The 21,244-nt window shown below is 43.3% G+C and overlaps 2 protein-coding genes across 2 annotated transcripts; both read right to left on the minus strand.

Annotated features, from left to right (window-relative positions):
* Positions 1 to 16,376: 16,376 nt before the first annotated feature.
* Positions 16,377 to 17,195, minus strand: LOC121443350 (chromatin target of PRMT1 protein-like). The gene has a single exon (XM_041645081.1). It carries the CDS (start codon positions 17,193 to 17,195, stop codon positions 16,377 to 16,379), a length of 819 nt encoding a protein of 272 aa, XP_041501015.1.
* A 3,230-nt stretch (positions 17,196 to 20,425) lies between these two features.
* LOC121443351 (chromatin target of PRMT1 protein-like) lies at positions 20,426 to 21,244 on the minus strand. Its single transcript, XM_041645082.1, has one exon. The coding sequence runs from the start codon at positions 21,242 to 21,244 to the stop codon at positions 20,426 to 20,428; it is 819 nt and encodes a 272-aa protein (XP_041501016.1).

A 21,244-nucleotide genomic window follows, 5' to 3' on the forward strand; every position in this document is an offset into this window, starting at 1 on the left:
CATATTGACTTAGGGATGAAGGGAAGGTTTCTGTCTAGCCTGAAAGTGATGTCATATGAAGAAGGGGAAATACTGAGAGTGTCCTGAGGTGGTGTTCCCCAATGTGTATTCCACAGAACTTAAGGCTCAGGAGATGCTTATTGATAGAGGGTTCTCTGACAGGTAACTTTGGGGACTCTCACAGTCCTTGAGACAGGCTTTCAGAAACCCTGAAACAAATCTTTCATGGTAGACTCAGTAGTTTCTAAACATTCTCTCTCTCTCTCTCTCTCTCTCTCTCTCTCTCTCTCTCTCTCTCTCCCACACCCCCCCCTCCATTATGACAATTTGATGTATATAACATATTCACATATAAAATATATAATGGTCAAGTTATGGTAATTAATATTTCCATCTCACTAAATAATGATTACTTGTTTGTGTTGGCAACTTTGAGCTCTTTTTCTCTTTTTAAATATTTATTTTTAAAAGCATTTGTATGTGTGCTGTGTGTGTGTGAGTGCAGTGTTCTCGAAGGCCAGAAGAGGGCACCAGATCCCCTAGAATTGGAGTTAGAAGCCGTTGTGAGCTGCCTGCTGGGAACTGAACTCAGGTCCTCTGCAAGAGCAGTGTAAGCTCTCAACAGCTGAACCGTCCCTCCAGTCCCAGCAGTCACTCTATTCGTAACACTCCTCCATTTTCATTGTGAGAAATGTGACTTTGTTTGAGAGAGAATGGGCCCAGACCAGGGGATGAATCTCCAGAGTTCAATGGTGAGGTGGGAGGAAAGTGTGACTCAGGACTGTGGGTCAATGACCTGTGACGTGGGAAGGAAAAGACACATGCAGGGAAATGCTTTTACTTTCTGCATTAGCATAAGGCTGTGCAGCCTGCGATCGTGAGAAGGCAGTGAAAATGGTCACAGGCGAAGCCCATCTAGTGTCCAGACCCCAGAACCACTGAGTTGAACTTACTCCACTCAGCCCCCTGCTCCTCTCCACAGTGTCCACAAATGCTGCTGTTGACTAAATGTCCTCACAGTTGGAAACTCGGGTCACTAGAGATGGAATATATCACACAAAGGAATGGCTGCCTTCCCTCTAGGTCTGAGTCATTGGACAATAGAGCGTTACTTTCCATTCTCTGCCAGCACCCTTTCCGTGTAACGTGCCGTCTGTAGAGCTCGTTCGGCAGACTCCCGTCTGCATTTCTGAAAATACTGGTGGGAAGGGACTTGGAGAGTGGGGTCTAGGGTGACCTCCTTTGATTCTTAGGATTGGGTGAGAACTTCAGTGTTCAGTTTCCGGGATGCAGTGGAACCTCTAAGAAACAGGGACTATTGTGAGATCTTTGCGTTAATGGAAGTGAGTTTCCAGACTCTTCCTGTTAGTTAGTATTCAGGCACCTGCACTGGTCTGCCCTTGAGGTCCTCACAGGCTACGTCCTTAGCTGCAGCCACTAACAGCACCTTCTTTGCGCTTTTGCTATGTTCCTTTTTAAAAGGTGGACCTTGCCCAACTCCTGTCTCTTCCTTTCTCTCTGCTTCTCTCTCTCTCTCTCTCTCTCTCTCTCTCTCTCTCTCCCTCCCTCCCTCCCTTTCTCTCTCTCTCTCTCTCTCTCTCTCTCTCTCTCTCTCTCTCTCTCCCTCCTCCCCTCCCCCCTCCCCTCTTCTCTTCTGCCACTCCAGTCCCCAGAGGATGGTCTCCCCTCTCCCCTTCCCCCTTTTCCCATTTACTTTCCCCCAATAAGAAAAGCTCTCCATCTGAGCTCTGTCGCGTGGTGTCTTTCTCTCATGCACCACTATTTTTTTTTTAATTACAACACTCCTTGTTTCCCTTTTGTCCCCTAGCCATCAAGTAAGCAGTTTTTCTCTGCCATATATTCCGACTATGAGGTGCTGCTACCATGTTTCCAATCCAAAGCAACAACAAAGACTGAAACCTCCCAACTATCAGCCAAAACAAAACTTTTCTCTTTATAGGTTAACTCATGTATTTTTAAAAATATATTTTTTGAAAATGTAATGTGCGTGTACATGGTTGTAGAATCTCTGTGAGAGTGTATACATGCATTTGGAGGTCTGAGGACAGCCTTGAGTCGTTGTTGGTCTCACCACCCACCTTGTGTGAGACAACGTCTTGTTTGTTACGGGTGTTGTGTGATATTTTGATTGTGTTCTGACAAATAAAGCTTGCTTGGGGTCCGAGGGCAGAGCCAGCCATTAGCTGACCATGGAGGTTTGGAGGACTGAGGACAGAGAGGAGACAGGAAGTGGTAAGGTGGGCCTGAGAGAGGATCCTGGCCCTTTCAGATGGAGGAATGGAAGAGGTGGGAACTAACTGGCAGCTGCTCCCTCTTCGCTAATGGTTCAGGTGCTTACTCCTGTAGTAATAAGGGGCGGCAGGGCTGCGTCCCCAGCACCCCGGCTGCCTGCCCGGCTAGCTTATGCCCGAAATAACAACACACAAACTGTATTCATTTAATCACTGCTTGGCCCATTTCTATCTAGCCTCTTCTAGGCTAATTCTCACATATTAATTTAGCCCATTTCTAATCATCTGTGTAGCGCCCCTAGGTGCGCTTACCGGGAAGATTCTAGCCTAGTCCATCCTGGGTCGGAGCTGCATCGCGTGCGTCTGCCTGTGAGCTGGGAGCATGGCATCTCTCTGAGGCGTCTGCTCCCGAGAGGAGAGATGTGGAGTCTGAGCTCACTTCCTCTTCCTCCCAGTGTTCTGTTCTGTTTACTCCTCCCACCTATCTTCTAACCAATGAGGGCCAAGCAGTTTCTTTTTATTTAACCAATGACCTTCCTCTATCGTTTCCCCTTTTTCGGTTTAAACAAAAAAAAAAGGCTTTAACTTTAACATAGCAAAATTACATATAACGAAACAGTTATCAAGTAAAAGTTACAATAATCTTTATCATAACTAAGGAAAACTATAACTATAACTAACTATTCTTAACTCCGTGAAAGACTCCAGAAAGATACAATACTACCTAAGCAAACAAGAAAAAAGCAACTTTTAAAACTCTAGAAATGACAGAGACATCTCGCTGCCTGGACAGTCATCCAAAGTTCCTCTGTACCGTTGGGGCATCCATCTTCAGCCTTCAGGCCCATGGTATCCAGCAGACATTTCGATAAAGCAGGAAAATTCAAAGTCAGTTCAGTCACTATCTGTTGTGTCCTGCAGAATGTCTCGCAGACTCTTTCATGAATCAGGAACCCCGAAAGATCATCTCACCTTAGGCAAGTTCAGTAGTCCTCTCTCTGTGGGTTCTCTATGTCCAGTTTATGCAATAGTCCATGCATGAGCAGTTTCTTGCCCAAATGGCTATCAAACTCCATAACGAGCCTCTTCGATGCCCATCTTCCTCTTGAAGTAGATTGGTGCTGCCAGGAGCAGAGTGTCTCATTGTCATGAAAAGTCCTAAGTTATTAAAACATTTAAAATGCCATATTCTATAATCTTTGAAAAATATGAAGAATGCCTATCTAAAATATATCTACGCACATCTAGAAAATATTAACTAACATGACTACAAACTTGACTATTATTATGATTATCCATCAACAACCTATATTTCCTAATTAATTATACATTACATTTTAATAATGAACTACACAATCACAATACCTTAATCAATATCAGAAATACATATACATATAACAAAATTGACCGTAAATCTCTATCAATAAAGCAAAATCTATACTAATGCAAATTATTCATACCTATATCATATCCCCCTTTAAATGTAAAAGAACGTTTATAAACCATATTTGGGAACATGGGAGCAGTTTTTTTTCTCCAAACTGCTTCCTGCTGAATGGGGGCGTCGTTAATTAGGTCTTTCATGGTATAACCTGTGTGCTAGTTTCATCTCAGTTGGCAGTTGAGCGAAGCAGTTTTCTGAAGATGTTCACAGCAACCCTTCAGGAGGACGTGGTCCATCATATTAAATCGGAATAGAAGAAATGAACAACGTCTCATCCTCTGTGAAAACAAAATAAGAAACTCCTTTCCAAAGCATCATGTCCTTAGATCCAAATTTCAAAGTCAAGGCATCAAAATATCTATGTTGGATTAGTTCAGCAGCATTTATAAATAAATATCTTTTAGCATCTGTTGCCCCGTCCTCAGCATTTAAATAATTTAAAGAGAGCATAATAGCATACAGTATCAAAATTCTCTGTGTATTTTCCATCTTTGTGCAGCTTTGTTTTAACCTCTATTTTGTTTATTTTTACTTTTAACTCTTTGCTTTTTGAGACAGGTTCTCTGTATCTTTGACCTGAAGTAACTCTGTAGACCAGGCTCTCTTTGAACTCTCAGAGATCCGCCTGTCTCTGCCTCCCATGCATTCGGGATTAAAGGTGTACACTACTACACCTTGAACTCACAGAGATCTGTTTGTCTCTGCCTTCTAGGCACTGGGATTAAAGGCGTGTGCTACCACACCTTGAAGTCACAGAGGTCAATCTCCCTCTGCCTTCCAAGTGTTGGGATTAAAGGTGTGTACTACCACACACAACAACTCTCTTCCTTTTTTTTGTTTTTTACTTTAAGAACTTCAACTTTTAGTCTGCATATATTTTTAACACACTGTAAACCATTTAAAAATTTTCTTTGTCTTTGAATCTCTCTTTACTGTATATCTCTCTTTTTCTGACCATATGAGTCTTTAATTTACCAAGCAATATCAGTAGGATTAAAGGCGTGGCTTTGCCGGCTAGATGTAGCCCATTCCTTAGCTTTCCAGCCTCATGGCTGAGGTACTGGCTGTAGCCATGTTTACTGCCACAACTCTATGGTATTTCAAGGTCCCTGCCAGCAAGCAAGCTTCAGCAGCCTGTGCTTGCAAACCACACGAACCGCCTGCATAAAAGAGTCAGAGTTTGCCCTGGCAGGACAGCCCAGAAAGCTGGCATTTTTAAATGGTGCAGCTTTTTTCCTGCTATGGCTGAAAACCGAAAAGCATGCATTCAGCTTTTCGTCACACACTGTTTAAGTGTTTCGTGGCAGGACCTCTTAAAAGAGCTGCAAGCTTTGCAGCTAAAGTTGAGTCAGGAAGCCTCTCTTAGATGAGAGCGCTTGATTGCCTCTAACAAGCAGAGCAGACCCGAGAATACAGCGAGTCTAGTTGCCATCAAACAAATCATAGCACTTTACTCCAAATGCTCTATTCAAAAGCTCTGTCTCCCGCAGGAGCCAGACAGAGAGCGCAATGGCGGCACATCCCCAGGAAGTCGCGCTTTAAAATGACACAGCGTTTTTTTCTGCTACTGTTGCCGAATCAGGAAATCTCTCTACAGCACGCCACCAACAAACAGCAAAAATCTATGTTAAACTCTCTCTCCCTTATTTTTAAGCCTTCTCAGGTTTTTTAAGTGGGTTTAGTCCATCACGTGGGGCGCCATATGTAGTAATAAGGGGCGGCGGGGCTGCATCCCCAGCACCCTGGCTGCCTGCCCGGCTAGCTTATGCCCGAAATAACAACACACAAACTGTATTCATTTAATCACTGCTTGGCCCATTTCTATCTAGCCTCTTCTAGGCTAATTCTCACATATTAATTTAGCCCATTTCTAATCATCTGTGTAGCGCCCCTAGGTGCGCTTACCGGGAAGATTCTAGCCTCTGTCCATCCTGGGTCGGAGCTTCATCGCGTGCGTCTGCCTGGGAGCTGGGAGCATGGCATCTCTCTGAGGCGTCTGCTCCCGAGAGGAGAGCTGTGGAGTCTGAGCTCACTTCCTCTTCCTCCCAGCGTTCTGTTCTGTTTACTCCTCCCACCTATCTTCTAACCAATGAGGGCCAAGCAGTTTCTTTTTATTTAACCAATGACCTTCCTCCATCATACTCCAATATCTGACTCCTAATTTTTTATTGATAGAGATTAGATTAATGCTTCGTGTGGGCATATCCACCATGGAGTTGGAGCGGAGTCCCAGTGGCCTGGCAGAATCAGTCTTCTATCCCGGATGCTCCCTCAGGCAAAGCTGCCCTCTCAGGCCATGGCAGAGAGATGTGAAAATCCTTAGCACTCATAACATGGCTGACTGAAACTGGTTTCTCAAGAAGATTAGGGAAATTTCAAAGTGGGGTAAGACAGGGACAAAGCTGAGAGAACTCCTTAGGAATCTTATGGTGACACCTGTTTGTGTCCCCGAGATGGGAAATTGCTTTTATGGAAAGTATATTTCTAATATTCAAGGAAGAATTAGCAAGCTTCTGCAGGCCTCTCTGAATTTCCAGTGAGTCAGCAAAAAGTCAACAAAAGGTTGACCAGTCCCTTCACTTAGCCTGCCCATGGCAGTCAGATGCTCACGGGGAAGCAAAGGAAAGTCTACACCAGGAAGACTTCACTTTTGGCTGCTGTAAGGTCTCAAAAACAGTATGTGACTAACAGTTCTGAACTGCTGAGGCACCTTGAGGGGGAGTCTGTGCATTTTATGAGCCTGGGAACAGGTGTCAGGAAGGAGGAATAAAAGTTGTGCCTGTTGTTTGAGTAAAAGAAGACAGCATGAAAACCTGTGTTCTTTTAAGCACAGCTCTGAGTTCCGGGTGCTTTTTCTCCTGCATTACAAAATTCCCATTCATTTTCCAACTCTGATCCATTGGCAGCTGTAGAGTGTGTTGAGGTTTCTGAGGCCCACACAGGCTGCCGAGGATCACTCTGTGCCCCAGGTGCCCCCAGTCAAACAGAAGAGGCAGCATCTCGCTCAAGCACAAATTAGCCAGCTTTCGGCACCTCCCTCCAGGATGGAACGTAGTAGGAACGTAGCAGCCTATAAGTCTGCAAACACTCTGGAAAGAGTGCTCACAGCCTCGTGACTGAGGGGGAATCGCAGGTTGAGGGCTGGGATTTGTGGATTCTGTCCTCTGCACCACACTCCTCAAGCTGTCCTGCCTGTTTTTGTGGGTTTTTTTTTTTCTCTCTCTCAGAATATGGCAAAGACTCTGGGGTTCTTGACTTGACCTCTTCGCAGCTCTGGGACTCTAGAAATCTTCTGGGCCCTGCTGTCACTTGAAGTTCTTGAGGTAGAGTCACTTCCTGAGTAAGTTCAAAACTTCGATTTACACTATGTGAAGTCATGGGAAAATTTATTATCTTACTGAGGAGACATCCAAAAGTAGGGTGGAGTCCAGAAACGCAGTTGGTCACTAAGAAATAGGCTCTCTCTTTCACTTCCGAATCCTAGAGTGGCTTATCATCTTGATATGACCTAGAATTACCTAGAAGACAAGCCTCTTGGCTCACCTGAGAAGGATTATTTAGTTTTGGTTCATAGGGGTGGGAAAAGGCAACCCCTGTAGGTGGCACCATTCCTTGGGCTGAGGTCCCAGAATGACTTCAAAGGAGAAAGCTGACTCAGAACAATCATCAGTCTCTCTCTCTGCTTCCAGCATAAAAATACTAAGCAAGGAACATATGCTAAATGTTTTCATAATCATTCTATCCTAAGGACTCTAAGTCTTGTATTAGAAATGGCTTAGCTAAATCATAAGAGGACAGTAACTATGACTATCTAATCTTCAACTCCATCGAAGGCCTGAGAAGGGAGAGAATATCGCTTGAGTAGGCAGGACGTGCAATCAAGCAGCTTCGAAAATGTGCAGTAGATGACAGAGACAGCTGGCTGCCTGAGCAATCACCCAAAGTCTCATTTGCAACATTGGAGCAATCAACTTTGACTAAGGCCTAGAGTAACTGACAGACCATTTGAGTAAATTCAAAACTTCGATTTACACTATGTGAAGTAATGGGAAAATTTATTATCTTACCGAGGAGACATCCAAACATAGGGTGGAGTCCAGAAACGCAGTCCTGCACTGCGAGGCAGGATTTTTTTTTTTTTCGAAACTGTCTTACTCTGTCTTGATAAGGTTTGGCAGTCTTTTTTTTTTTTTTTTTTTTGTATCCTGCTTGTCCAGTCCAGACACCATGCATTTTGTCAGTGGTCAATGCATGGGCAGTTCCTTGCCCAAAGGCCAGTTTTGCCAAGAAGGACACAAGCCCCAAGTGGAGTGTCTTCGGTGGTCAACATTCTCTCAGGAATAGATCGGTGCTGCCAGGAGCAATCCTGTCTCACATGAATAGAACTCCAAGTCATGCAAATGACATGTTCTATAGCTCTTTGAAGTGGTTCAAGATTACCTATCTATGCAGAATACAATCTCTAGGTATCTAAAGAACCTGATTAGTCTTACTATAAGTATGACAAACATGAATGACTATTGACCCATAATAATACTTAATACCTTTATAACTTTAAGACTTCATATTAGAATATTAAACAATCTTTAAGCAATTGTGTAGCAATTGAGGACAATGACCTTAAAATGTAAACAATGTACAAGTATCTGGATCAGAGGTAGAAATGTATAATGCTATATGATAAATATATCCCAAAACTGTATCAATATACAAAATGTCTTAAACAGAGGTAGAAACAAACATGCATACATTCTGACAAAATAACTTTGCATAGGTGTACAAATATTATAAACAGAAATAGGAGCATATTTAAGATAGAAAATATAATTCGAACCTGTATCAATATACAAGAATCTATATCAATGTATATTGTCTGTAAATAATAGCTCACAAGTATTCACTCTATTACTCACTATTATTATTATTAGTGTGAGTAAGCTTACAGTAATCTACTATCCCATTCAATTTCCCCCCTTTTTTTTAAAAAAAAAGAGATCTCTGAGCCTACATAATTTCACCCCAACCCCCACCCCTATACCAGTAATAATCAACCCCTAAATGATGTCCTTAATCCTAAGGACAAATTTTGTTGGGAGAGGGGGCATCTTCTTTTAGAATTACTTCCAGCTGTCATGGGGGTAATGTTCTTTCTATGGGATCCTGTAAAAGTAAAATGATAGTTAAGTTTCAAGATTATTGTCTGGTATAATTGCAAATGGTCTCTGAAGAGTCAATAGGGTTTTTCTGAGTTTCCTATTTGGAGTTCTGGCCAGAATGGTGTAAGAAGGTTTATCATTTCAGCTAACCAAGTTGGAACCATCTTGAGCAGCTAGTACCCCAAATCAGTCTTAAAGTAGCACTACCAGCATCATGAGGTCATATCAACCAGGTAGACTCATTGTTGTGAGGCCCCATTTTCTTCCTGGAAACTTCAAAGATTACTGCATGAAAATCTACTGTTCACTGTGGAAAACTTAAACATTATTCGTATAGACATATATTTAACAAAAGATACAATATAGACAAAATAGGTATGGACAAAAGGTCCCTCTGTAAGGTCACCACATACTGAGCCTAGGTTCAGCCAGGAATGAATCTGATTTACAACAAAGCGTAGAGCCAATTCAGGTCAGCTTGCAAAATGCTCTTATTTGAAGAGAAAGTTTTGTTTAGTTTGGCTTGGTCAGTGGCTATCTGTGTGTCTCCCTGTTTGTGGGAAGGAGCACCTCTGAAACCTGGCCCCTACCATTGCCACATGAATTGAAGCCCTTGCCCATTGCCACACAGGCTGAAAGCCCTGGCCACTGGCACACCGACCGAAGCAGCCTCTCAGCTCCAAGGTCTGTGATGCTCCCTCATAGTCTGGACCCCTAGATCTCCATCTTTCTCTTCCTTCTTGTCTTTCTCTTCCCCTCTCACCCTTTGGAAGGATTTTACAGAACAAGAAATGAATACATATGTTCTATTGTAATAAGGAATTTTAAAACCTTATCTTATATATGAAAACCCTATTTTTATATATTAAGTGACCATTAGTGATTAGATATGCAATATTTTTTTTCTTTTTTGGGGGGGAGCACGGGTGGTTAGAGGCAAGGTTTCTCTGTGTATCCCTGGCTATCCTGGAACTTTGTAGACCAGATTGACCTCGAACTCACTGAGATGCATCTGCCTCTGCCTCCCAAGTGCTGAGATTAAAAGTGTACACCACCACTGCCTGGATTATTTTCAAATAATCACTCCAGTCAAACTAAACAACATACCCATCACTCATGTCACACTATTTTCTTATTTTGTATGTGTGTGGTGTAATGAATATCTAGCATCTTAGATTCAGGTATACAGTGCTGTGTTAAGTGTGGTTACCTGCTCCCAAAGTTATCTGCTTTCCTTATTCCACAGCTGACACGTTGTAATCTGATCAATGCCTCCCACTGCCACCTTCCCCCACCCACATCGCCTTGACTCTGGGTAGCCAGCATTGCATCTCCCAAATGCTCCAACCTCTTCCTGAACATTCCCTCACTGTCCATGCTGACGTTTCCCTTGCTCTTGTCCATGGGGTTAGAGAATAGTATATAGTACTATCGCTAAGAACCGTAAAGATACACATTGATTTCACATGTGAGAGAAATCACAGCGGTGTCTCTGCGACTGGCTTGCTTGACTTAGCACAGAAGATGATTCAATTCAAACAAGTTAAAGACAGAAGTAAGGGAATCAGTGCAGGACCCAAAGAAGAAAGCCAGGAACACAGATGGCAATTAACAACATGCAAGAAAAGTTCAGCGAGGATCTTGAGGTTTAAGAAAGGCCGATCATTGTGGTGCATGCCTTTCATCCCTGTGCTTTGGAGGCAGAGACAGGAGGATCTCTGTGTGTCTTGGCTAGATTTTTGCCAACTTGACACAAGCTAGAGTCATATCAGAAGAGAGAACTTCAGTTGAGAAAATGCTTCCATAAAATTACAATTAGTGATCAGCCCACTGTGGTTAGGGCCACCCCTGGGCTGGTGGTCCTGGGTTCTATAAGAAAACAGCCTGAGCAAGCCTTAGGGAGCAAACCAGTAAGCAGCACCATTCAGGGGCTCTGCATCAGCTCCTGTCTCCAGGATCCTACACTGTTTGCACTTTTGTCTGGACTTCCTACCCCAATGAACAGAGATACAGAACTGTAAGCCGAATAAACTCTTCACTTCCTAGTTTGCTATCTGGTGAGTGTTTCATCGCAGCAATAGAAACCCTAACTAAGACACTGCAAGTTCAAGGCTAACTTGGGCTACATAGCAAGTTCCAGACCAGCCAGAGAGTTAGATAGAGAGACCCTTTTGGAAAAACCAACCAAAAAAGTCAAAAAGAAAAGAAAGAAAAAATTAGAAATGTAAAGAAAAGGATTGCAAAAAACCTCAATGATTCAAGTAAAAACTATAGTGGAAAGAATTGCTAAGACTCAGCCCAACAGTGGAAATAATATCAGATGGAAGACATGGACAAAAGCATCCTATATTCAAATAATGATAAAGGAAAAAAAAGCAACATTACCAGAATGTCCGAGAATTCTGGGAGATGATTAGAATCTACAGAATAGGAGAAGAAGCTGAGATAGAAGGATTGAGAATCTCTTAACAGAAATCATAACAGAAAAGTTTCCAATTTTAGAGAAAGTAGACACCCAAACACAAGATGAATTTAGGGCTTCAAATAGATACAACAAAAATCTCTCTGAGAGACATTGTAGAAGACACAAAAGAAATAGTATAAAAAAACAGTATTAAAAAGACAAAGAAAAGAAACAGTATCAAAAGCTATAAGGAAAAGACATCTCAGCTCCTCCGAGAAGCTAAGGCGGGGAAGCAGGACGGGGAGGAGGATGGGGGAGTCCGGAAGTGGGCATAGGGGTCTCTGAAACTGGAATTATAGGCCATTATGAGCCACCCGACATGGGTGCCAGGGACTGTTCTAGGTCTTTTGCCGGAAGAGTATACATTCTTACCTGTTGAGTTACCTTTTCAGTCCCATAATGACTATAATTTATGAAGATCACCAGCAGTCAAGAAAAAAAGAAGAAAAAATATGCAAATGTACCCCTCCCCACTCCATTTCCCCTTCCCTATAAAAACACTGTAAATTGCCGAGAGTCTTCTGGTGACTTCTTGCATTTGGCACCGGTTTGATTGGTTTTGGCACCCGTAGCGGAGTGACTCATGAGAGAATACTGTGGGGCTCCTTCCTCGCAGATGGAATGGTGCTGGCTAACCCAACGGCAGCAATGCCGCATGCTTATAATACTGCAGGAATTTGCTGCTGGTGGGCCAATGAAAACAAACACGTCCGAGCAAAGAGAGCCCAGTGAATACAGAGTTGCAAGAGGATAAAAATTAAAACACACATGGCCATTTAATATGCAGTCAAAAGGGTGGAGGTGGAGACTCTTGTGTCCTTTATTGAAATACACAGTGAGATGACCCAGCAAGTAGATGCTGTCTGCCAGTGTGCGCTTAGTTGGTCTTCCTCTTCGCTCCCAGGCCTTCAGGAGGTAAGCGGTAGGCTCTACCAGGTGTTCCCCCTCCAGCATACGCTGTGTGTCCCATCACGATGTACCCCAAACACTGTGTTCCCACATGTCTAAACACAATGAAGCCAAGATACCATGAACTGGAACCTCCCAACCAAAGCCCAAATCCAATTTCTGTCCTTTAAATTTCCCAAGTATTTCTTCACAGCAGTGGCAACCTGTCTGACCTACCACTGTTAAATCTTTTGTTTTCCTTTTCCGGTACTCATTAAACGTTGTTGTAGTAAAATGCATAAACATAAATTTTCTCTTTAATCATTCTACGTGTATGATTGGCTGAGACTGATCTCAAGCTATGGTGCAGTCGTCACCACTTCCTTTGACAGCCCCTTTTCTCTACCCCAAGTGCACTGTCTATCCATAAAGCGGTAACCACCCATTCCACCCTCCCCCAGGCCTTCCTAGACCCTAGTGCTCTCTGTATGAATCTGCTGATTCCAGAAAGTTCTCTAAGTAGAATCACATACTATTTGTGTTCGGCTTGTTTAATTTATCACAGTGTTTTCTTTTTTGCATGAATGTATGCCTGTGGAATGCTTGTAAAGGTGCCTGTACATACATGTACATACATGTAATAACGTGTTAGTGCAGATAGAAGACAGAGGTGGACACAGGAAGTCTCCCTCTAAAAATTTCCTGTCTGGCTTTCTCACTCTTTCTTTTTTGTTTTTGGTTTTTTTTTTTTTTTCCTTTTGGAGACAGGCTTTCTCTGTGTAGCTACATTTGTCCTGTGTCTCACTTGATAGTCCAGGCTGAACTTGAACTCACAGAGATTTGCCTGCCTCTGCCTCCAAAGTGCTGGGATTAAAGGCACATGAGACCACTGCCCTGCCCTCCAACACTCTAACAATCAGAAAAGGAAATTAAGACGATAGTTCAAAGAAGCATTCAACTGAGTAAAATAGTTAGTGATGAGTTAGACCAAAAACATTATAAAATTTGTACTCTGGGGGGCTGGAGAGATGGCTCAGCGGTTAAGAGCTTTGCCTGCTCTTCCAAAGGTCCTGAGTTCAATTCCTAGCAACCACAGGGTGGCTCATAACCATCTGTAATGAGGTCTGGTGCCCTCTTCTGGCCTTCAGGCATACACGCAGAAAGAATATTGTATACATAATAAATAAATAAATAAATATTAAAAAAAATTGTACTCTGAAAACTGCAAACTATGCTCACTGAAAACAAAATAGCAACAGCAACAACAACAAAAATGATCCTAGGGGCTAAGAGGTGGTTCAGGGGTTAAGAGCACTGGCTGTTCTTACAGAGGACCCAGGGTTGATTTCCAGTTCCATGACTGGTTGAAATGTCTATACTTTTAGTTCAGGGAATCTGACTCGCTTCTTCTGGCCTGCTCGGGAACTGCAAGCATGTGGTGCAAAAACAAAGGCAAAACACTTGTATGCACATTAGTTTGAAAAAAGATTAATAAAAACTCAAGGTCATAAAATGGGGTTCAACCTCATATTCCAAAATGCAAAAGAGAGCAACTGGCTCGAACATATATTTCAGTCTGAAATGACAACCTAACATTAAAAAAAAAAATCTCATTTTGACACTGTGTGTCTGAGAGAGGTCTCTCCCATCTTATATTCCATTCTAAGACTGAGATTAAGAGAATGCACCACAGGGATTAAAGGTGTGTGTTATACTGACCACAGGGATTAAAGGTGTGTGTTACCATAACCTGGTCTATAAGGCTGATCAGTGGCACTGTTTTACCCTAAGATCTTCAGGTAACTTTGAATTATTAAAAAAAATTGAAATGTCACTGCATATTCACTTTTAGTCTAAAAAAGGGTTAAAAAAATATAAGAAAATTATATACAATAAGTACAATTATATACAATATGTACAGGAATTAAATACATAAACAATGTCTAGAAATTTCCATTTGACAAATTGAGAACAAATATTTCACATCTATCCTATCTATATGGGTTCAAAGTTTTCACCCTAATTGACTTTCTATCATAATTTGCTATCGACGTCTGGAAAACTAGAACAATAGCTATCAAATACTCAACTCCCTTAGAGACGCAAGAAGGAAATAACAGAAATTGAATAAGCAGGAGGTGCAAGCAAGCGAATTCCAAATCATGGAATGATAGAAAACAACTGTCTGCCCGTACAGTAACCCAAACTGAGTTCCTGGGCAGCATCGGGGCATCCATCTTCAGCCTTCAGGCCTAGCACCTGTGACAAGCTTTTCTGTAAAGCAGGATATTCTGTGTTCTGCTTGTCTTTAGGACAATGTCATGGCAGCAGTCAAGACAGGGGCATTTTCTTGACCGGTGGCTTTCTTTTTGCCACGAAGAAGTAAATTCCATGTGGAGTTAATTGCAAGTTCATTATCTTCTTTGAAGTAGATTGCTGCTGCAAGAAGCAGACATATCTCATTGTCACAAAAGAGAACAATTTGGTTATTAAAATATTTTAATTGCCATATTTTATAAATCTCTGAAGTCTTTGAACAAGACTTATCAATCTAAATTTTATCTTTGTTTGACCATGAAAATATACCTAGTATGACTATGAGTTCAATTGTACTAGGTGATTAACTACTAACCTATGTTTCTTTATTATATTAAACAGTTAATTGATAATAAGAATTTTCAAAGTCTAAAAATTTATATTAATTTATATTAAGTGAGCTGTAGAGGTACAATAGCTCAGACAAGAATGGAAATGTATGTAGAGCATGTTTTACTAAAATTGACCTCAAGTTTGTATCAATGTACAAAATTTGTATACAGTATACAATACTAAACCAATTGCAAAACACTTAAAACAAATAGGTGCTGAAAAGTGGATCAATAATCTTTTTTATTTATTTTTTTCATTTTATCTCTCTTCTCTCTCTGTCTCTGTCACTCTCTCTCTCTCTCTCTCTCTCTCTCTCTCTCTCTATCTATCTCTGTCTCCTTCTGTTTCACCATTGTGGATTTTTGAGCCAGGGTTTCTGAGTAGCAGTAGAACCTGTCCGGGAACTTGCTCTGTAGACCAGGCTGACCTTGAACTCATTAAGACCAGCCTGCTTCTGCCTCCCAAGTGTGGGGATTAAATTGATTGCCACCAACGCCCAGGCTTTGTTTTGCAAAACAAAAACTTTGGATCTAACCAAAGATGCTTTGTTTAGGTTTTCCCTAAGCATTATCCATAATAAATTGTAACTAACACATTACACAAAAACCAACATCCATAATCCATTTTTGGGTGGAGGGGAGAAATGTGCATAGTTTTCTAGGCTACTTCCTAATGATTGGGTGCTGATAAATTTTTTGAATGAGACAACAGTTTGTTATCACGAGCCAGATAAATGGATTCCACTGAAACTGAACAGCTGACAAATTATTGTTAAAATTAAACCTTCAAGAGGTTCAAAACAAAAAGCGATTTATGTAGATTGAACCAAGACTGGTTCTGGACATAGGTAACTGCATGTCTGCAGTTAGGTTGTAAAGCTTCTCCTAGCCGAGTGTCTTTGGCGACCACAAATGGCTTCTCTTTCACTAAATGTGAAAAATCTCTTGGAAATGACACAAAGGCCAAAAAAGTTAAAAAATGTTATTTTAGGGTGGAAATTCTACACATCCAGCTCAGCATGTCCTATGCAATGTCAAAGTGGCCACAACGTGTACGCCGGTCCTGACTCAGGAGCACTATCAACATTTCCAAATTACCACCTTCACCATCAACATAGCACACAGCTCTTAAGGAAGGTGTAGAACTCTAACCCAGAGAGCTCACATCAGTGAGAACTCTGGCTGCTTCTGGGAATTCTTTCTGGGATCATAAATGTGATTAGAAGAAATATTAATCTATCGGCGTATACAGCAGGTGAGGCAGAGACTGGAAAAAAGTTCTCCTCACAGGGCCAACGCATTCCTGCTTAAACCCAAGTCTGGGTGACTGGATAAACAACAAAACAAACTCAGCCGAATCAAGGGGAAATGGGGTTTATTTCACAGAGCATCCGAAAGGCACCCACTGGTGGCAAGGGAGTCCACAACCCATGGTGTGAGTCCTTCCGGCCTCAGTCAGGGTCCTTCTCATGGGTGCTCAAGGCTATTTCTTCATAGGCACAGCTGTGGTGATTTCCCGAGAGTCTAAGAGGCAGGCAGGCAGGCTTCAGTTTCAGAATCTGCCTCTGCCATGTAGGCATCCAACTCAGCATCCAGGCGTGCTTTAGTGTTGGACATGTATGCATCCAGTTCTTTGTCCAGCTGCTCCTTGGTCAATGCAGGGCGAGTGCGGGCACCTCTGCCTCGACCACGGCATCCAAAGTTCCCTCTTCCCCGACCTCCTCTGCCTCGACCACGGCATCCAAAGTTCCCTCTTCCCCAACCTATCACAGCCAGACCTCTACCACCGATTCCACCACGACCCCTAGCTGCACGCCCTCGGCCCCTTCTCCCAGGACCTCCACGACCTGGAACAGCACCACCCCTTGAGTCCATTTGTGGGGCAGCAAAGTCTTGTTCACCTCGGAGGAGCGGGCTTCGACCTTGGAATGACAACCCGCCCCTTGGCAGGCTTCTGGTGGCAAGTCCCCCACGTAGTCCTCCCCTTCCTCTTCCTCTTCCACTTCCTCGTCCTCGGCGAAAGCCTCCCTGGATTTTGGGTAGGCCTCGTCCTCCAATCGCTCCCCTGGACAGGTCACCTCTGGGTAGGCCTAAGGGAGCCTGGATGTTCCTCTTGTTACCCAGGCGCTGCTTAAGTTTTAATGCTGCCTGGACAGAGGGTCTATTCTCCATCTGCTGGGCCAGTCTTCTGTTTCTGGCGCTGCCTTGCAGCTGCTGCTGCAGCGAAGACCGAATAGTCACTGGCGTGGACTGTTTGTTCTCCACCAGACTAGTAAAGCGCTCATTGAGAGACAACTTGGTGGTTCTTATTAGCACCACATTCCGCCCTGACTGTGCATCCATCTTCAGGTCCTGAGAATCGAAGGAGATGGACCTCAGGGCTCCTCTCGCGGACGCTGCGGGCGGGTTTGCTGAATCTGAGCTGTCAAGAACCACTCGGGTTTATTTGCTGGGTGCTTGGGTTAGGCGCTTGCCTAAAGGGTATGATGCGAAGCTCACTCCTGGTCCCTTGGCTACCTAGTCCGCTGACACTTCTGCTTGTCTGGCCCACCCTCTCCTTCCTTTGCTTTGTGCTAGTCCGTGCTGCCAAGTCCAGCTTGCTACCTCCAGAAATCTCACAATGAGAGAGACTGTGTCTGAGAGAGGTCTCCACGCCTTTTTATGTTCTCCTCTAGGGGTGGGACTAAAGGCCTGCACCAATGGGATTAGAGTGTGTGTTAGGGTGTGGCTACTGGGATTAAAGGTGTGTGTTTCTAAATCTGCTCTTTAGGCTGATCCATGGCACTCTTTTACTCTCAGATCTTTAGGTAATCTTTATTTATTAAAATACTATTGAAATGTCACTATTTTCCCACTTTCTATCTAAGAGAAAAGAGAAGGCTATGACGAATATGAACATACACAATGAGTACAGGCAATAAATACATCAACAATGCCCCATCCATTTGTGTTTGACAAATTCAGAGAAAGATTTCACCTCTATCCTATCTATTTGGGTTCAAAGTTTTCTCCCTAATTGATTTTCTATCGTAATTTGCTTTCTTTTTCTGGAAAACTAGAGCTGTAGCCATCAAATCCTCAACTCCCTCAGAGACCCAAGAAGGAAATAACAGGAACTGAGTAAGCGGGAGGTGCAAGCAGGCGACTTCCAAACCATGCAATGACAGAAAACAACTGTCTGCCCGTGCAGTAACCCAAACCGAGTTTCTGGTAGCATCGGGGCATCCATCTTCAGCCTTCAGGCCTAGCATATTCGACAGGCTTTTCTGTGAGGGAGGATATTCTGTGTCCTGCTTGTCTTTAGGACAATGTCATGTCAGCAGTTGAGACAAGGGCATTTTTTGCCCGATGGCTTCCTTTTTGCCACAGAGAAAGTAAACTCCATGTGCAGTTTCTTCCATGTCCATTATGTTCTCTGAAGAAGATTGCAGTTGCAAGAAGCAGACGTGTCTCATCGTCACAAAGAGAAGTGTACAAGGAGCTCTGGGCTGCGAGCCTGCCGCCTGGCTCCCAGCCGCCTGGCCAGCTTATGCCCCGAAATAACAACACACAAACTGTATTCTTTTAAACACTGCTTGGCCCGTTGGTTCTAGCCTCTTATTGCCTAATCTCACATCTTGATTAACCCATTTCTAATAATCTGTGTTGCACCACCATGTGGTGGCTTACCGGGAAAGATTCAGCACGTCTGACCTGGCGGCTGGCTCCAGGGCGGCTGCCCTGGAGAGGAGAGGCATGGCGTCAGGCTCACTTCCCTTCTTCCCAGCATTCTGTTCTGTCTACTCCTCCCACCTACGTCGGACCTTTCAGGCCAAGCAGTTTCTTTATTAATTATTCAATGAAAGCAACAGATAGACATATGACCTTCCCACATCAGAGAACAACCAAGGTTATTAAAACATTTTAATTGCCATATTCTGTAGATCTCTGAAGTGTTTTAAAATGACCTATCCTTCTAAATTATCTTTGTTTCATCCTGAAAATATACCTAGTATGACTATGAGTTCAATTGTACTAGGTGATTAACTACTAACCTATATTTCTTTATTATATTAAACAGTTAATTGATAATAAGAATTTTCAAAGTCTAAAAATTTATATTAATTTATATTAAGTGAGCTGTAGAGGTACAATAGCTCAGACAAGAATGGAAATGTATGTAGAGCATGTTTTACTAAAATTGACCTCAAGTTTGTATCAATGTACAAAATTTGTATACAGTATACAATACTAAACCAATTGCAAAACACTTAAAACAAATAGGTGCTGAAAAGTGGATCAATAATCTTTTTTATTTATTTTTTCATTTTATCTCTCTTCTCTCTCTGTCTCTGTCACTCTCTCTCTCTCTCTCTCTCTCTCTCTCTCTCTCTCTCTGTCTCTGTCTCCTTCTGTTTCACCATTGTGGATTTTTGAGCCAGGGTTTCTGAGTAGCAGTAGAACCTGTCCGGGAACTTGCTCTGTAGACCAGGCTGACCTTGAACTCATTAAGACCAGCCTGCTTCTGCCTCCCAAGTGTGGGGATTAAATTGATTGCCACCAACGCCCAGGCTTTGTTTTGCAAAACAAAAACTTTGGATCTAACCAAAGATGCTTTGTTTAGGTTTTCCCTAAGCATTATCCATAATAAATTGTAACTAACACATTACACAAAAACCAACATCCATAATCCATTTTTGGGTGGAGGGGAGAAATGTGCATAGTTTTCTAGGCTACTTCCTAATGATTGGGTGCTGATAAATTTTTTGAATGAGACAACAGTTTGTTATCACGAGCCAGATAAATGGATTCCACTGAAACTGAACAGCTGACAAATTATTGTTAAAATTAAACCTTCAAGAGGTTCAAAACAAAAAGCGATTTATGTAGATTGAACCAAGACTGGTTCTGGACATAGGTAACTGCATGTCTGCAGTTAGGTTGTAAAGCTTCTCCTAGCCGAGTGTCTTTGGCGACCACAAATGGCTTCTCTTTCACTAAATGTGAAAAATCTCTTGGAAATGACACAAAGGCCAAAAAAGTTAAAAAATGTTATTTTAGGGTGGAAATTCTACACATCCAGCTCAGCATGTCCTATGCAATGTCAAAGTGGCCACAACGTGTACGCCGGTCCTGACTCAGGAGCACTATCAACATTTCCAAATTACCACCTTCACCATCAACATAGCACACAGCTCTTAAGGAAGGTGTAGAACTCTAACCCAGAGAGCTCACATCAGTGAGAACTCTGGCTGCTTCTGGGAATTCTTTCTGGGATCATAAATGTGATTAGAAGAAATATTAATCTATCGGCGTATACAGCAGGTGAGGCAGAGACTGGAAAAAAGTTCTCCTCACAGGGCCAACGCATTCCTGCTTAAACCCAAGTCTGGGTGACTGGATAAACAACAAAACAAACTCAGCCGAATCAAGGGGAAATGGGGTTTATTTCACAGAGCATCCGAAAGGCACCCACTGGTGGCAAGGGAGTCCACAACCCATGGTGTGAGTCCTTCCGGCCTCAGTCAGGGTCCTTCTCATGGGTGCTCAAGGCTATTTCTTCATAGGCACAGCTGTGGTGATTTCCCGAGAGTCTAAGAGGCAGGCAGGCAGGCTTCAGTTTCAGAATCTGCCTCTGCCATGTAGGCATCCAACTCAGCATCCAGGCGTGCTTTAGTGTTGGACATGTATGCATCCAGTTCTTTGTCCAGCTGCTCCTTGGTCAATGCAGGGCGAGTGCGGGCACCTCTGCCTCGACCACGGCATCCAAAGTTCCCTCTTCCCCGACCTCCTCTGCCTCGACCACGGCATCCAAAGTTCCCTCTTCCCCAACCTATCACAGCCAGACCTCTACCACCGATTCCACCACGACCCCTAGCTGCACGCCCTCGGCCCCTTCTCCCAGGACCTCCACGACCTGGAACAGCACCACCCCTTGAGTCCATTTGTGGGGCAGCAAAGTCTTGTTCACCTCGGAGGAGCGGGCTTCGACCTTGGAATGACAACCCGCCCCTTGGCAGGCTTCTGGTGGCAAGTCCCCCACGTAGTCCTCCCCTTCCTCTTCCTCTTCCACTTCCTCGTCCTCGGCGAAAGCCTCCCTGGATTTTGGGTAGGCCTCGTCCTCCAATCGCTCCCCTGGACAGGTCACCTCTGGGTAGGCCTAAGGGAGCCTGGATGTTCCTCTTGTTACCCAGGCGCTGCTTAAGTTTTAATGCTGCCTGGACAGAGGGTCTATTCTCCATCTGCTGGGCCAGTCTTCTGTTTCTGGCGCTGCCTTGCAGCTGCTGCTGCAGCGAAGACCGAATAGTCACTGGCGTGGACTGTTTGTTCTCCACCAGACTAGTAAAGCGCTCATTGAGAGACAACTTGGTGGTTCTTATTAGCACCACATTCCGCCCTGACTGTGCATCCAT

Source organism: Microtus oregoni, unplaced genomic scaffold (genome assembly GCF_018167655.1).
Source record: "Microtus oregoni isolate MIOR12 unplaced genomic scaffold, Mior012 000105F_ref0000443, whole genome shotgun sequence".
Taxonomy (NCBI): Eukaryota; Metazoa; Chordata; class Mammalia; order Rodentia; family Cricetidae; genus Microtus; species Microtus oregoni.